General features: G+C 42.3%; 1 protein-coding gene across 2 annotated transcripts in view; it reads right to left on the reverse strand.

Moving 5' to 3' along the window:
• The window catches only part of EVA1A (eva-1 homolog A, regulator of programmed cell death), a 205,372-nt gene that overhangs the window by 132,514 nt on the left and 52,549 nt on the right, over nt 1–20,309 (reverse strand). For both annotated transcript variants that reach the window (XM_058836134.1, XM_058836135.1), the window contains exons 2-3: nt 15,776–15,990; nt 5,484–5,607 (exon numbers count right to left, since the gene is read on the reverse strand). In XM_058836134.1, the coding sequence (XP_058692117.1) occupies nt 5,484–5,607; nt 15,776–15,990 (339 nt within the window). The remainder of the gene's footprint in view (nt 1–5,483; nt 5,608–15,775; nt 15,991–20,309) is intronic.

The following is a 20,309-nucleotide window of genomic DNA, read 5'->3' on the forward strand; positions in this document are numbered from 1 at the left end:
TAATTGATTTTTAAATTCAGTTGCTTTCTAGTTAAAGCTGCCTAATGCTGTTAAGAAAAATGAAGTTAACTGAGTAAGATTTTGGTAAGGACATCAGGATGGTCATTCCCACATTTGAAAAAAGTCATTGAGTTTTCACAAGAATTAACCGGACTTCTTACATTTTTATCCTACATTTTATCAAATCTATGGTGAAGAGAATGAAAGCCTGTTCTCCTCCAAACATGTGTCCAGTCCATTCTCAGCCCAAAGGTTTTCCAATAAATCAAAGCTACAGGCTCCAAACTAGTACAAAGAGACCTTCCTCACCCCTTTTTTTCCTCCTAATTCCTTGCAAACTTTTGGCACTTCACCCTTAGCCAGCAAATGTTTCCTTCCCAGATACATTTCTCAGAGCCTTGATGTTCCCTTCCCAAATAAGCTTTTGTATTGTTACAGAGAGATTTGAGCTGAAATTGGAGCCCAGGTCACAATCCAGGCTTTCTGAAACTTCAAAGGCTTCAGACTTACATTTGTGAATAGAAGGTAGAGCAGCAAAGTTTGGATTTACACTTTGTTACATCTCTGGGATGATTAGTACAGAGGGACTTCATATTCACCATCCTTCAATTATCACATCCAGCTGCCTCACTCAGCATTTTAAAATTAAATAAAAATAATAATAATTGTTTAAAAAAAAATCAGATGTAGATTATCCCTCCCAGAGTCCTTGAAGTCATAAGCTAAACCAGCAACTGCTCAAGAAAAAAGTGGAAAAATATCCTTATAGCATTTTATGGGAAGCTGCAGCTTTTGGCTCCTCAGGGCTGAGAAGCAATCAGTGCATCCAGGACAGTGTGGCAATGGCAAAGGAGGACAAGAAAGAAAGGCATTATGGGGGGGGGTCTCATGGATTAAGTAAAATAAATAAAGTAGGAGCCATCTCCTTTCTTGACAGCACTGCCTGGAAATGGCCACTCAGACAACACATCTCATCCTAAGTATTCTCTCTGCAGAGCAGGGCAAACATTTATGTCCCCATTTTGTTCAGGAGCATTGACACTTTTGAAGCAACAAAGACAAAAAAATAATCAAACAACCAAAAAGCCACAACGGGCAAAGAGCTGCTGTGCAGGGGCAGATGGATCCCTGCTGGTGCAATAGCCCCAAGCAGTGACCAAACCCAATAAAATCAGCTGCAGTGGGATTGCTGGGGTGCAGAGAGGTGAAGTTATTCCTTCAGCATGACTTGGGCAGCCCCACAGATCCTGTTCCCAGCCAGGATTAGATCACACAGCCCCTCCAGAAAGTCTGGCACACGGAGCAAATATTACCTAGCTTACAATAACACACGATCTTACACGGTTCTCTGTCTCTGAAGTGAGTGGGATGAACAAACACCGAATTGTTTGAATAATATTGGTGAATCCAGATTTCAGTTAGAGGGAATTCATGTTAGACCAATTAAATAGTATGTCAATTCCCTCTAATTATCTGTTCCTGCAGACCACCCGGTAATTACACTTAATGGGTCTAAATCAAATCAGCATGTTACCTGGGAAATAATTGGATTTATGTGCAATTTTTTAATGATCCTGAAAGGCACCCTGGAGATTTAAGTCCCCTGTGTGTTCAGGGTTTGAGCCTAGGCTCCAGTGTGCTTTGGGTGTGGATCTCAGGATACACTGGCCCTGATAAATAGAATGTGCCCATCCCCTGGCACTGAGGCCCTCTGGTGTGGGACCACCATTTTCATCAACTTTTTTAGCTTCTAAAACAAGGTGGCCATACTCAAGACTTCCCACTGGAAACCATCTCTGATCAGTGCTAAATGCCAGACTCCATCTACACTAGGAGAGAACAGCTCCAGGCTTCAGTGCTGCAGCAGCACATCCCCACCTTGAGCTGCAGGGAGCCTGCTGAGGCTGTGGACAGCAGGAGGATTTGCAGAGGCACCTCAAAGGTAAGAAGCACAAGCTGTGCTCTGCTGAAGCCTGTGCTGTGCCTTTGACCAGCCCCCCAAAGGGTGGTGCACATTAGAAACTAAGGCACACATGGTATAGAAAAATAAAATAAACCATAGAATCATTGAGGGTGGAAGAGACGAAGATCATCAAGTCCAAACTTTGATTGAACACCACCAGGTCAACTAAAAATAAAATCTGACCTTCTGTACACTTTGATGAACCTTGGCCCTCAAGTCACTTGGTAGTTGTAAGTAAATCTCCCTTGCCCCAAACTGAGACAGAACAGAGCATTTTATTGATCATTTCTGATATCCTTAAACACCCTAAATTTAAAAATTAAAAGCATATAGTGTATTTATTTATTTACAGGGAAAAAAAAATTCATAGAACTGCCAATCTCCTGACACTTAAAAGCAGTTCCATGCACATATCTGAGTCCTGTACATGCAAGATGAGTGTTCATTAGATCCCAGATCCATCTACTGGATCAAGGAGACCATGAGCAGCACAAGGTTTTCCAAAAAACACACAAGCAAATTCATTTCTCACTGCTTCTAGTTACACATGCACTTCCCTGAACTATTTATTTTAATTTCTAGAGGAGGTGAGCCGCAACACCTCTGCACAAGTTTTCCCTGCTTCCAGCAAGAACAGTCTCTGAGGGATGAGTACAGGAGACATCCCCTCATTGCCCTGCTCCCCAGAGCCCCACCATCCGAAAAATCTTTGTCTTTGAGTTTCAGCATGATTTACTGTTCTCCATCTTCTTGAAATTCTGCCCACGAGAAACCAAAATAGCACCCTGCCTTGTGCATGACCCCCACTCAGCAAGCGAGCATCGAAAGCGCTCGATTTCAAATGCAGGGGAATGTCAGGGAGACATAACTGCAGTGACAGTGGCTCGAGGGGATGACTGCACCATCTCGTTATTCTTCAGCAAAGGTACAAGCAAATGCCACTAACTTCAGTTTTGTTTTCTTTCAAGGAAGTCTTTTTGCATAACTACTATTGTTCAGGGGCCTTTTGAGGCTTCAGCATGACTCTTGACAATGGAAGAGCTTGGGTATCCTTATTTTATATTAAAGATGTCCTGTCCAAACTCTGCAGGCCACTTCCCAAAGTGCCCCTAACACCTGTATACAAAAAAATTCACATTCATCTTACCTAGGTAGGTGCTTAACCAAAACACCTACTTCAGTGACATGATCATAACAGGCTCCCTCAATAAGCAACAAAAAGATACCCCTGTCAATTCAAGACAATTCAGACCTTGAATAGCTTCTTATCAAAGTATTTCTGTTATGTCTGCTGTTAAGAAAGACAAATTCAGAAATAAAACCCAAGACACTGTATTTGTCTTTTGATAAAGTTATGAATCAAATCCTGTGCCAGGCAGTGAGCTCTTCACAAGGACTCTGATTACAGCTCTGTGTGCTCACTCACACGGGAGCAGCTCAACACTTCATAAGACCACAGTCTTGGGGTTCAGCTCTTCAGCATATATTCACTTGCAGCTCATAAACAATACTCAAAAAGTCAACAACCCAAAAAAAAGCCCACCAAAATTTCTCATGGTCCTCTACTTTACATTTTTTGGGTGCATCATTCTTCAGACCCCTCATTAGCCTTCTCCCTATAGAAAGGTGAAAGGCTTATTGAACTCACAGCAGCACTAGATACTGTTTGTGAGACTCAAAATTAGGAGTTTGAATTATCAAGGAAAGGCTGACTATGACCTGGTAATAATTTTCACATATTTCAAATATTGTTAGTAACCTAGTGGGTTCTGATTAAAAGTTTGCCCAAACACTAAGATACAGCCATTTCTGTCAGATTACCCTGTTTCACTCTGCAAAATTTGAGCTGCCTGAAAAGCGCAGGGGAAATGTTTTCAAGCATCTTCCCCTGCTCTCTTTCAGGAAAATCACCTACCCTACACACTGACAAGCTCCTTCTTTTCTACCATATCTGTAATTAGCACAGAATGCCAAACCATAAATATTAATTAACAGGTGGGTCCTGAAGCACCTTTGGAAGTTCAGCACAGGCCTCAATAGTCAGATTTTTGAGCTTTGATACAAATCCTGCAGGTCCAGAAGGTCTTGTCAGAACACCCTGCTAATCACCCCTCTGGAAGAGATGCATTTCTCACCCAACAAGGGATGTTACAACCACCCGTGAAAATCCCACAACAAATGCAGGTGCTTCATTACCTACTTCTGATTTGAATTCCACTCAGATCTGGCCAGACTTCACTTCATTAGCACAGGTCTCTGCCTGCAGGGGCAAAAACTCTTCTTCTGTGTCACTGCTGGCGGAGTCTGAATGTTTCTGCTTTTGTTTTAAACGTTTTCTGAAGTCAGATCTGTTTTTCTCTCCTGTGAAAACTTTCCTTTTTGTTTGTTTGTTTCTTCCCCAAAATTATTGCTGATGTGCTGCTGGGGCCACATTAGTTATGTCATTTAAAAATCTTGGGGCTGGTCTGAAATGCCATGTCCAGACTAATTGCCATGTCCAGTTAATTCAATAGAATTAATAGAATCACTGAGGTTGTAAAAGTTCTCTAAGATTACTGAGTACAACCATTAACCCAGCACTGCCAAATCCACTGCTAAACCATGGCCCTGAGCACCACATCTACACATTTCTGAATACTTCCAACCACAGTGATTCTACCACTTTCTTTGGAAGGGCGGAACAAGGCAGCTTGACCATCCTTTTTCCAGTTTTTAAATCCTAACTAAACCTCCCCTAGTACATCCTGAGGCTGTTCTCTCTTGTCATGTCATTTGTTACTTGGAAGAAGAGACTGACTCCCACCTTGGTACAACCTTCTTTCAGGTGGTTGTAGAGTGATAAAATCCCCCCCTGAGCCTCCTTTTCTTCAGGTTAAACACCTCCAGCTCCCTCAGATGCTCCTCATCAGACCTGTCCTCAAATAGAAACAGGTCCTGTTCTCCAGCTGACATCAGTGGGCAGAGCTTGTCCACAACAAACACGATCTGTCTCCAAACTAACGTGTCTGCTTCCAAAGCCCTGATGGAGAATGGTGTCCAGGTTGTGCTAACTCCTTGCTGGGGCCAGGAATTGGCCAAGAGGATGTTGGTCATCCTGAGCCAAAGCTGCACTGGGCTCACTCCTCTGCACATGACTGCACCCCCAGTATCCAGCCTCATTTAAATTAAACACAGCTAATAAGATCTCCCAGGCTGATCTGGGAGCAATTAAAAACTGGCTTCTGGCATGGCATGGGCAGGTGAGGTTCCTGTCACACCACCATTACCAGGGCCTGCCTGAGGCATCTGGCTCTGAAGGAAGATTTTGTCCAGGCAAGGAGCTCCTGCTGCCCCTGGAGGGCAGAGAGGGGACAAATCTCTACCCCACCAGGACAGGAGGATGGCTGCAGGTGGGATCAGGTGTTATCTTACACTGAAAATAAAGGGGACAAGAAATCCTAGAAGGGCTCTCTGGTGAGTATTAAGTATGGAAATGCTTTGGTCTCAACAGAGAAAGCAGATTTGATAGAGAAATACTTACTTGGCCTGCACTTGTACCACACGAGGAGGTACTTGCCGGTCCCGGGGCACGGATCCGTCCCAAACAGCCGGCTGTTGACGAGGAACTGGCAGCTCCGCCTGTCCTGGCACTCATCCAGCATCTTCTGCAGCCAGGGATGCACACAAGAAACAGAAAAACAAAAGCACTTGAGTGTCCCCACTAAAGGAAACATCAAACTGCAGGAAGGACAGATCATCCTTGCCTCTACAACCAGCCCAGCAGGAGGCAGGTGATGGTGCTCAACACAGTGGGTACCACAGCAGCCACAGACTCTGTTTTAAGGAGCAGGTTTTCAATCCCTTGCATAGGTGCAAAAGGAAGGATTTGTACTGGGATGGTCACAGACATTTTGAAACACTTGCATGCCATTAAATCATAATATAAGACAGTACAATCCCAGGAAAAGCAGCTTTAAGGACATGGATCCACCTTGACAGTTAAAAGTAAAGACTCAAACTCTGCCACCACCAATCTGCTTTAGATTTCTCTGGAGATACACATTTCAAGACAGTTCTTGTCTCAGTTATATAAAAGCTGATATAAATATATATATATATCAATCAATGGTATTCCAATAATTAGTAGTTATTGTGGGAACACTGTTATACAGTCAACTTAGTCTTTAATAGGGTTCATTCCTCTTCCCCCATGATTATTACATTCTTTTAGCTAAACTCAGGAAAGGGCCGTGAGTCAGGGGGTTCTCTCACTACTGACATTTTGAGTCCTACCCCTTTTTCTGCTTTTCCTCTAGCGTTTGCTCCCCACTCCCCCATTCATAACACTCACAAAAACTCCATCTCAGAATCCACAGGGGCAAGACATTCTGTCTCCTGCTAGAAAATAGCTTCATTAAGGAAGATTAATGATTTCTTTTAACCCTCTGATCCTCTAAAGCAGTGGTGGGGGGGAGAATATTATTGAGTGGGGCAGTAATTAAGTTTTAAATTCAGCTGGATGGCTAGGGTGGTATTTATGTACTCCTGTAGAGCCCCTAAAGTGCTAAAATTACCATAATGTTTGCCTGACACACATGAACCTGTCAGAGCATTTTGAGACCACAGAGCGAGGTAATCCACCAGCCTCGTTAAGTCCCTGTGATACAGAGCTGTGAATTCCGGCCCCAAAACAATTAATTTTTGCTTGCAAGGAGGCACTGGAAAATCCTTCCTCAGAAATTCCCCTAGACTCCCCTGGTCTCTTTTGTCTTCTCTCTGTTCACTTTTCTTACACCCACCTCGATATTTGGGCTTTCCCACAATCTTCTCCCTGTGCCATTAACATAAAGGCTGTTCCTACTCTACCGTGTGCCACCCAAACCAATTTTCTCTCTGCTTCAGTGACTACTTTCTATTTTTGAGTTCTCCCTGAATGTAATATATAGAATCTTTAGCATTGTAACTCTGAATGTCACGCTCTGAACAACAGCTGTTCCAGTTTCAAGTGCAATTTGAAGCTGCCTCATTTGTGGTTGCTCATAACTTCCTAAAGCTTTCACCTTTTGGGCTGACACATGCAAGAATTCATGCCTGCCTCAAGTCTGACCTTTATTTTAAAGTTCAAATCAAAACAATCCAGGCCTTTTCTAGCAGGCAGAAAACATATGCTGTTGTTTTCCACTTACAAAGGTAATAAAATGCAGGCATCTCATTTAAAAATACAGGATTTAGGATGGAAAGGCTGAGAGGTGAACACTGAAGGAGGTGCCTGGGAGCATTAGCCCCAGCTTGACCGTCACGTTAAAATGCATAGAAACAGCATATTCTTTCCTCTAGGCTCATAAGGGTTGGCTGCTCACTCAGCATGTGAAATTTAATTTAATGCAAAATCCAGTGAGTTGCAAAGGAATTTGAGTGAGGATCCAGAACAGATATCTTTTTTCATCTCAAAAAGAAAAGAACAACTGAAACAACTGTGCAGGGCTACACAGATGGGGAGAAATTCTCTCCAAATCATTGTGCACCTGAAAGGATTTTCTGGTACTGGACAGCCATGCTTACACACAACTAGAACTAAAAATATTGAGCAAAGGAAGAAAAGCAGGACTCCAAATGTTTCCTTCTCCTCTAGGGAAGCTTTCTCCCCTCAAAGGCAGTAGACTTGGGTTTTTGATCTACAAACCTGTTCAGAGCAGACGGGTGGGCATTTTAAGAACCTTCAGCGTTGTGTCATGGGTGCTATTAAAACCAGCTGGGAAACCTCCCTGGGTTTCAGCAGAGATTGAGTTAGGCCAACAAGAAAACAACTTTGTAAACCTCAGCTGAGATACCTCAGCAGCACTTGCTCATCTGTCCTTAGGCTCAGCATCAGAGTGAAGACAACAATTCACTCACCTCAGAGAGCCACGGACATGGGCAGCCTTCAGGTAGTGCCACTTTGTCTTGGCTCTGCTCTAACTTTTGACAGCTCTTGCTTATTCTTTGAATTCCACATAAGTGAAACCTCCTGAGTTTACTTCCTGTGGTATGCAAAGGGTGGACAGGGCAGCAAAATACAAAGCCTTAGGGAGAAATTTGTAACTAAATTAAGGAGCAAAAGTCATCCCTGCATTATGAGACCACAGAAGAAAACATGAAGCGTTCTTGGGGTTTAATATGCCATTTACTAATTTGTTATAGTGTTTAGCTACAGTTCCAATTTAATTTGACAATAGCCATGACTCTAAGAAGTTTCATGGGGGGGGGAAAGAAATCAATATTTCCTTTTCATTCATGTAACTCCATTTTACCTCCCCCAAAGGGCAACATTTTTCCTGAAAATCTAAAACAAAAATCATTAAGATTTCTGATTTCCTGTACAATGTTTGAGTAATGTCTTATGCATAATGAAATATATCTATAAAGAGTAAAATGAAAAAATCTGTTCAATCCTCAGTGAAATACTTCAAGAAAAAAATGCAAAGAATATTAGCTGTAGTTGATGGTGCATTGTCTTGATTAAAAATAAAAAGAAAATGTTGTTACACCAGTTTTAATGATAACTTAAAAACTTGCACATATAATTTTTACCTATCCTTACATGCACAGAAATTTTCTTTCCCTGCTTTCATCAGTATGTGCAACATACCAGCACCTTCTTAAACACTGTGCAGGACATGTGTGACCAGATGTCCTGGGGTGACTCCCTAAACTAGGACACGAGATGATCCCCCAAAGGTACAGTTCCCTGCAGGTCCAGAGGTTCTGGGGTTTAAAAGAAGCCAAGACCTTAGCTTGCTGGCCTTACTCTCAAAAATCATACATCTAGGCAGTATCAGAGCTCTGGCAGATGTCAGATGTTTTTTCTGAAGTATTTGCAGATGATCAGCTAGACTGACACCAGGAAAGCTGGGAGTTCACTTGGTATGTCTTGAGCTTGGTATGTCTTGAGGGAATGTCTTGAGCTCACATGGTTTTTGTTCAATGGATGGAAAAATGTAGGCAATTCATTCTATGTTTTCTTTGTTGTTCTGGTTGTCACTGTCAGCTGAAAAGGTGGGAAAACACAACCACAAAACCAACCAGAAAGAGGCCCACAAACAATCTGGACTTGCACAGGAATAGCAATAGGCCCACAGAAACATCCCTAACTGGGATGTACAATCAGTTCCTTATGTCACCAAGTCTGGTAGATCCCTGACTAAAGACAAATAAAGTCACCTCGGTTTAGATTGTATTATAAAAATCACTCCAGCTGAAGAAGGTGGAGGAGGAATTCAGGAATTCCTGTCTGGCATGAAAGGGGAGGGAAGACACATTAATTGCGCTGTGCCATTTTATAATTGCGTTACAGTGGTAAATCAGGCCTGAGGGCTGACAGCCAGTGCTCAGGAGGGAAGCTGCGGCTGTTTAAACCCATTCCATTGCCTGGTTCATGAATAAGAAGTTGCAAAATTTAGATGAGATAAGAGGGAAAGAAAAGTGAATTCAAGTAAAACAAACACTAATCTAACCCCTGTGAATTGTGCCCTGGATTAATCTCTCTGCGGTAACCCGGGTCTTAAAGCAAGGGCAGCCTCAAGCTCAAAATCATGTCTTTCCAGTGGCCACTGCAGATGAAACACATTTCTTGTGCTCATTTTGTTGTGCTCATTAGCTAAGTAATTGCTTGTGCTCATTAGACAACAACCTTTTAAATGAGGAGCTGCATGCGAGCTCTGCAAGGAGGCCATCCCCAGCCATTCCCAAGGGTGTGCTCGTTTTTAGCCTGTCTCTTCAAATCACTCTTCAAGAAGTGCTTCCCCTGCACACTTAAAATAAACCACAACTGAGCTTAACACCCAAGGCAATTAAACTTATCTCAGTTCTTGGTCCCTTGGAGCAGTTCATAGATTCAACACGCTTAGGGTGAAACTTTGGACCCATAGAAGCCAATGGTGAAACTCAAAGGAAACGAGGACTTTGCCACGGGGCTGCTCCCTGTACAGCCTCCATCTTCAAAGGACCATAAGGATGACTGCAGGGCATGTCAGTCATGCATGAAATTACACAGAGGAGCCCTACTAAATAATTGCCAAATTGTGTGTTGCTGGGGAGAGTAACTCACAGAGCAAGTTGCATGAATGTATCACCGCCATGTGCAGTCAAATGAAGATGGACAGAGATTTGTACTAAGAACTTTATTCAAGAAGATATCAGTGATTTTAAGCATTTTTAGGTCAAATTCAGTCCAGGCATGGCCATTATGGTGGAGTTACACCAACACTTATATTGGTTCACCTTGAGAGTTTCTGTAATGGGAAATACAACAAGAAAGGCAGCAGGAAGCCTCCCTACAGCACAGTGCATTCATAATGGTTTCATGTCACATCTCATTTGAATTTTGGTATTCTTTTATGTACCCTTGAACACTGGTAATACTTTAAAACATGCTATAAACTTAGTGCTTTCAAGTAGAAAATTTATTTACAGGTCCTGTTTCTGGACACTGAACATCCATCTCTATTTATTCATGCAAATTACTGAAATCCATGGAGCAAGAAGATTTTCCAAGAATCAGCAACAAGGAAGCACAGTCTACACGAGGAAGTGAAATCCATGCTGATGAGGTACAGGTGACCTGCCTATGGCTTCATCAAGCTACCATCCTGCTCCACTAGAAACTAGTTCAGCTTTGCCCAAATTACTATATTCCATCTGTGCATCACTTGGAGAAGAGATCAAAGGTCCTGAATCCTGATCTATAACAGGGTTTAGTGCTCTGCTATCTCATATCACTCTCCCATGGACCTTGCACTGCTCACAGCAGAGTCAGCAGGAGGGAACTATGCCCATGTATTTGGTGATTCAAATAAACATACCAGACTGAAATAAAGAACTAAAAACTGGGCATGCATTCCCTGTCACCAGCTCTGCTGTGGGAGTAATAAATGCCAGCAGGACAGTAGAGCAGACAGCAGTGGGCAGGGATGTTAAAACACCAGCAGGATCCACCAGTGCTCCTCTGGCAGGGCCTTGAAAGAGCCCAGAAACAGCAATTCACAAAGAGCAGCAACATGTTCACCAAATAGAAGGACCTGATAAAAGCTGCATTACAAATATCACCTAATTAACATTACCTACATTTCCTAACAGTAGGAAACTTAATCTGTATGCAGGGTCAACTTCAAAGGAAGAGGAGGTCTAAACTGAAGAAATACAAAAGGATGCATAACCAAAAGTCATAGGATTAAAGAAAGGGAAAGCTTAAAACACAAAAGTGGAAAGAAATCCCTGGGAGCAAACCATTACACTGTCAGGCAGGGTCTTAGTGGCAATGATGGAAGCCCCATGACTTGGAAAGTTTAAATTTAGAGTAAACAAAGCATTAGGAGGCTTACACCCTGGGGAGCAGTCCTGCCTCATCAGGGAGACAGGCTGCACTGGCCACCTCTGCCTCCAGTGCCTCTTCTCCTTCAGGACATAATCCCTCTGCTCTGATGAGCTATTTCAGTCAAGCCAAAGATTTCAAAGACACAGCAATTTGGAGATTGTCTGTGACCTCTGCATCCAACAGTTCTACTTGCAAATAATTTAGCTGGGGGAGCCACTTGCCTGAGAGCTCTATTTCAGCCTGGGCAAAATTCATGAATGAAACAGAAATGGTTCTGTGACATATAACAGCAACTTTGGCAGTGCAGGAACCTCTTCTGGACCCTGAGCTCACTGCTCACCATCCTCTGCAAAGTAATTAATATGGTCTGAAAAAGAGTTGTCCACACTGCTCTTTAGTTCACGGACATTTTTGAGACTGAAACCTTCCTTGTTCAAACTGCCTAGAAACTGTGGAGTTCTAATATGCAATATAACAATGGGTTCTCCTCCCAGTAGTACTGACCACCATTATTCTTCCTTTCTACCAATTTCTACCAATTTCTTCCTTCTTTCCCCCTGACCATCATCATCTTATAGGTGTTCAGAGTCATGTGAAAGGGCCCTTTCTCATTTCTGGTGAGGCCACTTAGGGCTGTGACATCAGTGGGACCATCAGGTGACTGGACATGTCAGGAGCCATTGTCCTTGGCCTGCCAAGAAAACTGGAGCAGTTGGGAATGTTTCCTTCTTCTTGGTATTTTACTTTTAATCCAGAATAAATGAGGAAAACAAAATCCACTTTGGAAAGAGCAACACCAGCCCTCACTTTTTGCAATCAACAGCTGGCCTGTGCTTTTGTGCCATTTCTGGAAAGTTTATCTCATCTTTCCATCAGCGAAGGGGTCAGCTCCCTATTGCTTCTTTTTTTTTTCTTTTTTTTTTTCTTTTGTTTGTTTGTTTGTTTCACAGAAACTTCCTGGTGGGTGAAAATAAAAAAAAAAGGAAAGGAACTGTTCAGTGAGTCTTGTGGTCAGCATCCAAGGAATCTGCTCCCTTATGGAGGGCTGCTGGAGGGGAGATGGTGGCAGCAGAGGTGTCCTGTCTCTCGCCCAAAGGACAAAAGGAAATACCACATCAGCAGCACTTGTGATTCTTGTCACCAAGCACTGGTTGTCCTGGAGAGTGTTGAAAGAGACCCAGGGCACAGGCCATGCACAGGCCCTCCCCAGATCAGCTAATCTTTCTAAGGAGAGTCAGGATTCAGCTCCAGAGCACCATCTAAGCACAGCTCATCTTGGGGAAACAAGTTATACAGTAAAATATTGCCCTTGAAAGAGAATCTATCTGCTGATTTCAGTACCTGTTCATATGAAGGGAGAAGTTAGCCCTTAGTGTCTTTGATAAATTTCAGGGGGAAGAAGCACAATAAATTAAGTGGCTCTCCAGGGCTTTCTGTTTTCCTTACAAATAAGCTGTGGTTTTATTTTCTGCCAATTTATAAAAATAAGAAAATTGCAGGTAACCAGCTGTAAAGTGTAATGTAGTTTTCTGGTTATAAACAATCATTTTGGCCAATCATTAGACATTCTTCCATACAGTCCTAGAGTGGTTCACTGCTGAAAACAAGTGGCATCAGAAACACTGACTCAGAATTCAGCCTTCCAGCACATAAAGGGAGCTTACAAGAAGGGTGTACAGTCATACAACAAGGGGGAAAGTCCTTGAGGTGAAGAAGTGTAAGTTTAGATTAGATATTAGGAAGAAGTTCTTTACTCAGATCGTGGTGAGGCACTGGAACAGACTGCCCAGTTGTGGCTGTCCCATGCCTGGAAGTGCTCAAGGCCAGGTTGGATGAGGCTTTGGGCAACCTGATCTAGTTGGAAGATGTCCCTGCCCATGGCAGGGGGTTGGAACAAGATGATCTTTAAGGTCTCTTCCTACCCAAACCATTCTATGAATCTGTGATGATTCCACGAATGTCCAAATTCTTTGTGCTTTTGGAAAGCTTCCATTGAATCTGACATTACAGTGTTAGAATAATAGAAAAGTCTAGTCTGGGGTTACTGGGTCACTGCCTCAATGCCTCATACATACTCTCCCACGTGGTCTGTATTTCATTTCAAACAAAAACAAGTGACTAAAGCAAGGAATCCTAGCAGCCAATCACATAAAGCTGAATTAGTAGTGGTTGTCTCAGTGTAATCAACTCTTTCTTTTACCTTTTTAACATAGAAACAATGTTTGAACTGGACATTTACAGTGGAGAGAGATTCTAAATGGGAGTTTACAATCACAGCTAGTGTTTGCAGGCAACAGAGTTAATAAATGCACTTCACACTCCCTCCAGGCCACTCTCCAGAGAAGCAGCAAATTTATACAGTCATGGGTTTGATTAGACACAGTGATTTTATATACTTAGTTTTGAAGGGTTTGGTTTGGCTGACTTTTTCAATTACTGACAACCAGAATACACACACAATTGGTCCTGCCTGTAGCAGCCATATATCTGAGTTGCAAAACCACAAAAATACACACAATTTCCTTGTCTACAGCTTTCCAATTTTCCTACACGCATGCATTTCCTACCAGCCAGCTGCAGGCAGCTTGCCATTCAGCTTGTGGAGTTCCTGGCTTACCTCTCAGAGAGGCCTCACCCCTTCCAGAACTGAGAGAGAAGATGAGATTCATCTCTGGCAGTCAGACTCATCCTGTGCTGGGCAACCACAACGCATGGAGGGATCAAAGCCACATCTGGGGGCACCAAAGAGGCTGTGATTCTCCTCCAAAAAGACTCAGGAAGTTGCCAAAGGTGTCCCAAGAAATTTGTGGCAAAGAGGGAATGTCAGCTTCTTTCCCAGCATATCTGCATCCCCAAAAATGGGTTAGGAATAGTGTTTTGGTCTTAGTCATGTAACAAATGTATCACATGAGGGATCTGCTGCAGGATATCCTGTATCTACCTACAGGGAACACAATTCTCACTCTGATAAACAGGGATTGGGAATTACAAGCCACCTAAGTACTGAAGGCAAAGCTAATACTCTAGAAACAGGTCCGAGGACATAAAAAGCTAAGAGAGGCAGGTAAGGAATTCTTTTCAATCTATACATAAAACCATGAAATGGAAAGCCTAGGGTCATATCTTCCCTCTTCTCAATTTCTTCCAGATGCCTTAAGTATGCCAACTCACCCACAAGGGTTGGGGCGATGCTCATAGCTATCAATCACCTTGGTAAATGAAAGGTTGCAAGTAAATTTTTCAGTAAATCAATAAAAGAAGGGTAGTCTCTGCCAAAGCTTTCTCCCCATATTCTCCCACCCTAAACAACACAACTATCTCTCATCTGTTTCGTTATGACCTTTTGTTATCATATCTGGAAAAACTTTTCTCTCATACTACAGCTCAGTCCTTTGCAGTGCAGTGGAAGTGTCATGAGGGCAACTTCAAATCTGTCAGCTTAAGGGTTACACTACAGCCAAACACCAACCTTGAGCAAATTCTTGAGAACTTACACTGGCATTTGGAAGCCAAAGCACTCATATCAACTCTTTTAAAAATGCTGTAAATGTCTCTTAAAAACCCTGGATGCAAGAGTGAGAAGTGATGTGGAAAACTCTAGCCTTTAGCCAAATTATAAAAGAAATTACTCACTAACCCTATAGGTTCATTAATCTAGTCTGCTATAAATTTTTATTATGAGTTATTATTGATTCTAAGCCATAAACACACTGGATGACTGAGAGCTTTGCCCAAAAGTTTTCACAGTCCCAAATGCAGCACTTGGAAAAAATTGTGCCTGCTTCAACACCCAGGAACAGACTCTATTCATCTCAACAACATCAGCCAACTCATATTTCTAATTTTAGTTGTTCCTACTGATGGTTGAGTAACTTTGGCACCTTCCAAATAATCCTTTGATTTCCTGACGTCACATGTGCTCTTGGGACAATACACAGAGACAACTTTCCCTACACAAGTGGTCAGAGCTGATTAACTACTAGGGGATGTTCCGAGTTTAAGTGATGTATGACCACTTACAGTGGCCTAAGAGCCAAATGAGTCACAAGAATTAAAGCCAAGGATTCTCTCTGGGTTTCAAGTTACCAAAGTAAAAGCCTCTTGAAATAGGATCTAAAGCAAAAAGAATGCTACAGCAATTTCTGAATGTGTTGAAAAAGCTAATAATTGGGAAAGAAAACTATAAAAATAATACTCTTCAAACCCAGTCAAACATAATGCAGTCCTGAAGTGTAATTCTCCTTTAACCACATTCCCGAACTGTTACTGACTAAAGCTGCAGGAAAACTGGGAAATTCACCATCAAAATCTAATTCAGTCCCATCTAAACTACAAGGATGAATCATCCACTGGGCTGTGTGAGGTGTCAGAGTTCCTGTGCTGGGTAGCCCTTCTTAAGACTGTGCAGCACCAACACTGAGAGCTGATGCTTGGCCAAGGAAAGGTGAAGTTCAAAATTAAAAAATGCATTTCAACAATACCTGAAGAGAAGTGCCAACTGAACAGGCAACATCTTCTTTAATTAAAGTTGCATAGGAGTGGGGATAGCGAGAAGGACACAGCTGATGACTTGGTACAATTCGTCCATAAAAAGAAGACTGGATGCTGATGGTGGTTCTGTGGGGACATCTCAGGGACACATATTCTCCATCACATGCATGGTCAGTGTAATTCTTTAGTACCTGTGATAAGTAACCTGCAAAAACAACAACAAAAATCATCCTTAGTGAGAAGTAGTTAACATTTAGGTAATTTACAGCAGTGCAGCCAACAAATACAAAATAACAGGCAATGAGGGATGCAGATATTATTACTCATCTCACAAAGGTGCAAAGGAGAGACATGATGACAGGGAGATTAGGGACACTTGGTGATTTGACCTTCAGCCATGTTTCATATTCTTAGTGGAATCAACATTTGAATGCTCTAAATCCTTACTCAAATCATACAACTTATTTCCATCAGCATATCTGTCAAGTTTACAGGAAAAGCAGCTGAGCCAGACTAATCATTTAGACTCAGTTTGGATGCTACATGCAATTTTTGGCCCCCAATACAAGACAGATTTCAATAAACTGGAGTGAATACTGAAAGCCACCAAAAAGTCTCAAAGCTGGAGCACTTTCCCTGTAAGAAGTGGCTTCTTCAGCCTGGAGAAGAGACATCTTTGAGGGAAATATCACAGCAGCCTGCCAGTATCTACTATGAGGTTAACAAAAAGATGGAGCCAGGCTCTTCACAGCAGGAGAATGAGAAATAACAGGCACAATAAGAAACAAGAGGGTTTTAGACCAGATAGATGAAGCAATGCCTTCAGAGAGCAGTCAAGCAATGGAGCAGCTTGCCCAGAGAAGTGTGGTCTACGTTATTAGAAGTTTTCAGGACATTACTGGATAAATCCCTGAGACCCCTGGTCTGACATTCTAGAGCAGTAGGTTGGATTAGAGACCAGAAATCCCTTCCAACCTCACTTTTCCTATAAACTAATGATCATGGGCAAAAAGGCCCAAATGCAGAGTCACTAAGGGGAAAGCTGGGGTACAATTGGTTGTATGAGGTCTATTCCATCTTGGCACACCAGTCACCTCTTTGATCTCCTTTCACATTATACCATTTTAATTCTTCTGGCTGCACCTTCTCTTCTAGGCCTTTGACACTTCCTCAGAGCTTTGCTTTCTCTCTAATTCTGCACAGTCACAATCTTTTTAGAAGAAAAACACTGCATCAAATCTCTCCTTGTTTCTTAGGGGATTATGTTATCCACTATAATGAAGTTGTTGACAAGAATAAAGCAAGGGGACAAAGTCCCATTAAAATTACCCTGAGTCAAAAGGACTGATTACAGCCAGGTTGCCATGGGAACTCCCAAACAATCCTGACTTTGCCACACTCAGGGAAGCCTCCCTGTTGCTGACACAGAGACATCCATACAGGGAACTCTACAGCACATCCCACGTCAGTGTCAGCCAAGGTTCCGTTCAACCCCACAGATCTCCTCTCTGCAATGGGTTTGAAAGTCCCCTTCCCACTACTGGCACCAGCACAAGCCCCAAGCAGCCACCCCACAATGTCTCTCCCTATCTTCCTCTGTGGAGGAAGACAGAGAGGGCATGGTGGGATGGCTGCTGCTATACTCTTAAGAGATAGAATAGAGAAAAAAGACAAAGCATTTAAAATAAACAATCCCTGGACAAATTCCTAAAAGGGAACTTGTTTTTCAGAAATTATGACTATTCTCTCAGTGACCCATAATCACAGAATGACTTAGGTTGCTACCTTTGCAAGTCATCTAGTCCAGCTTTCTGTTCAAAGCAGGGCCAACTTAGTCCAGCTTTCTCAGTTCTGAGCATCCCCAAGGTGGAGCCTCCACAACCTCTCTGAGCACCCTGTGCCAAAGCTGAACTGTCACAGTGAAGCCTTTCCAAGAGAAGACATTTTGTCTATAACTTTAGGTACCTTAAAACGGTAATTAGATCCCACTTTCTGAATTTTTTACTTCTAGATGACCCATATCCAGACCTTTCACTGGGAATAGCTCTTTTTCCATGCCAGCACCAAAACCTAGCTCAGGAGTGCTGTGAAAGACCACCAGTCTCAACAAATTTCAAGGTGTGCAAAATAACTACAATTACTGTTCTTAGGGAAAAAAACCACACAGTAATTTAGCTTCACCATTCAAGCTGCCACTGTGGGGACTGGATTCTCTGATTTCTCTGAATTTTAGCCTGTAGTTCTTACTTTACAGTTCTGTTGCTGTAGTGCCTCAAGGTGTGTGCCAAATAAATAATTGGTCAAATCAGCATATTAATTTCCAAGTCCCCATGGCAGCATTTGCTCATAAGAAAAAGCTGAGCCCCAGTAATCAGAGTGAGTGACAGGGCTGCATCAGATGAGGAAAAAGCATTATTTAATTTGGTGTCTTTATCTCACTTGTTCAAGGAAGCACTCTGGGACAAAATTAACTCCTGGGGCAGACCTCCTTTCCCTGTCAGTAGAATACATGACCTGGGGGTGCTGCACACCTAGTCCTGGAATTAGTTCAGCTCACTCCCTCAAAAGTGAGGCAACTACACTATGCAGGATAGCCATCAGGGCAAGCAAACCACAAACAGAATCAGAATACAACACAAAATACTGAAATGCACTTTCCACGCTGTTACTGCAGTGCATTAGGACTTTTCCCTGAGGCTGCCCTATTAAGGAGACAGAGAAATACAACCAAAGTGCAGTCAAGACTCTATTGTCTCCTCTGAATATTCAGCTACTCTGTCAGAACAGCCTCCTACAGCATGCCTTTCATATTGCCAGCTCAGGATCAGGGAAGGCTTCAGCCCCTGCAATTAGTGCAGATCACTTGTTGAAACAGCTCCCTCCTCTCATCTTCCATCAGCAATCTCAAAATAACTTGAATTCGCTCAAGCTCAAGATATTGAAGGGATTGAATGCTTTGATGGTGACTGACTCATAATAAACAAAGCACAATGTCTGAAACATCTGGCACTGACTACTGTCAGAGAGAAGATACTGGATTAGGCATGGGCATGGTCACAGAGGAGATGATGTTCTTCAAAGTGCAAAAGGAAGTGGCTGTAGAGAATTATAGTTGTGATTTCTTTTTCTCCTCCTCCTTAGTGTGGCAGATTTGTACTATTTAATTGGTAGTTCTTTTGAACGTGTTGGCATTTCATTACCCATTGATTCATGGTTCAGTAACCCAAAATCCAAATTATTTTCAGGATGTTTGTTGAGTTTTTGGTAATAAGTCTCCACATAACCTTTTATACCTTACATGCAGTACCAGGGAGGGAACTACTGGGACTCTCTGCTGAATTAAATACTTAAACATTCCACCCATGGCAGGTGTTTGAGGACTTTAATGGCACTTGTATATCAGGATAAGACAATGTTAGAGCAGATGGTAATTTGAGCTTTTCTTTAAAAACATGTATTTCAATTGAAAACATGTTAAAAGCAACAAAGAAATCTAAAGAATTAAGCCCATCAAAACTTTTTGAAATGCTTCATGTTTTGAAAACCTGGGATAACAAAAGCAATCTTAAAATGTTTTGGGGTTAGCACTTCTCTTTTCTTAAGGATTGTGTCGAGGATGTGAAATCTCTGATGGTGGGCTTTCATACTCCCAAATTAAATCAATCGGTAGAACTCCAGAGTTAAGCGTCTCCTTAATTCAAAAAAACAGTGTCATCACCAAAGCAGGGATTTATACTCTAGAGACAGAATAAATAACCAAAAGAAATGCATCACAAATATGATTGATCATTTTTCCCTCAAAAAAGAAGGAAATTTTCCCTTCAAACACCACTTGCAATTTATTTTTCCAAAGTGTGGGGTTTCCCTGCTATCAGTCATCAGCAATTATTCTACACTAGTCACCAAACACAATGCTTAATGCTGACTGTAACTTTATCCCTCCCAGCAATGTCAGCTCCCAAGAATCATTTGAACCACTGCTTCTCCAGGAAACTGTTGATCAGTTCCCATCCAACAGTCAGTTCTAAATCCTAACACATATGGAGGAAAGAGAAACATAACAGCTTCATACAGAACATCACCATTTTACAGGAACTGTAAATCTAAATGTGCTCCTTTATTACTCTCATGGAGCTACAGCCCTTCCTTTTTGAAACCAAAGCAGCTGATGGAGAAGTTCACAAAAGCACAGATGGCATAAGAGCTTCCACCCCATCCAGAAGTAGGAAAATACAGCCTCCAGAACATAAAGGGGCTTTACAACAAGTCCAGAGAGGGGCATTTCATGGGGCAACAAAGTGATAGGACAAGATAGAATGGCTTTAAACTAGAAAAGTCTCCTCTTAGAAAGAAATTCTTTACTGTGAGGGTGGTGAGGCCCTGGCACAGGTTGCCCAGAGAAGCTGTGGTTGTCCCATCCCTGGAAGTGTCCAAGCCCAGGCTGGACAGAGCTTGGAGCAACCTGGGATAGTGGAAGGTGTCCCTGCCCATGGCAGGGGATTGGAATGAGACAGTCTTAAAGTT

The sequence above is a fragment of the Poecile atricapillus genome, chromosome 3, assembly GCF_030490865.1.
Source record: "Poecile atricapillus isolate bPoeAtr1 chromosome 3, bPoeAtr1.hap1, whole genome shotgun sequence".
Classification (NCBI taxonomy): Eukaryota; Metazoa; Chordata; class Aves; order Passeriformes; family Paridae; genus Poecile; species Poecile atricapillus.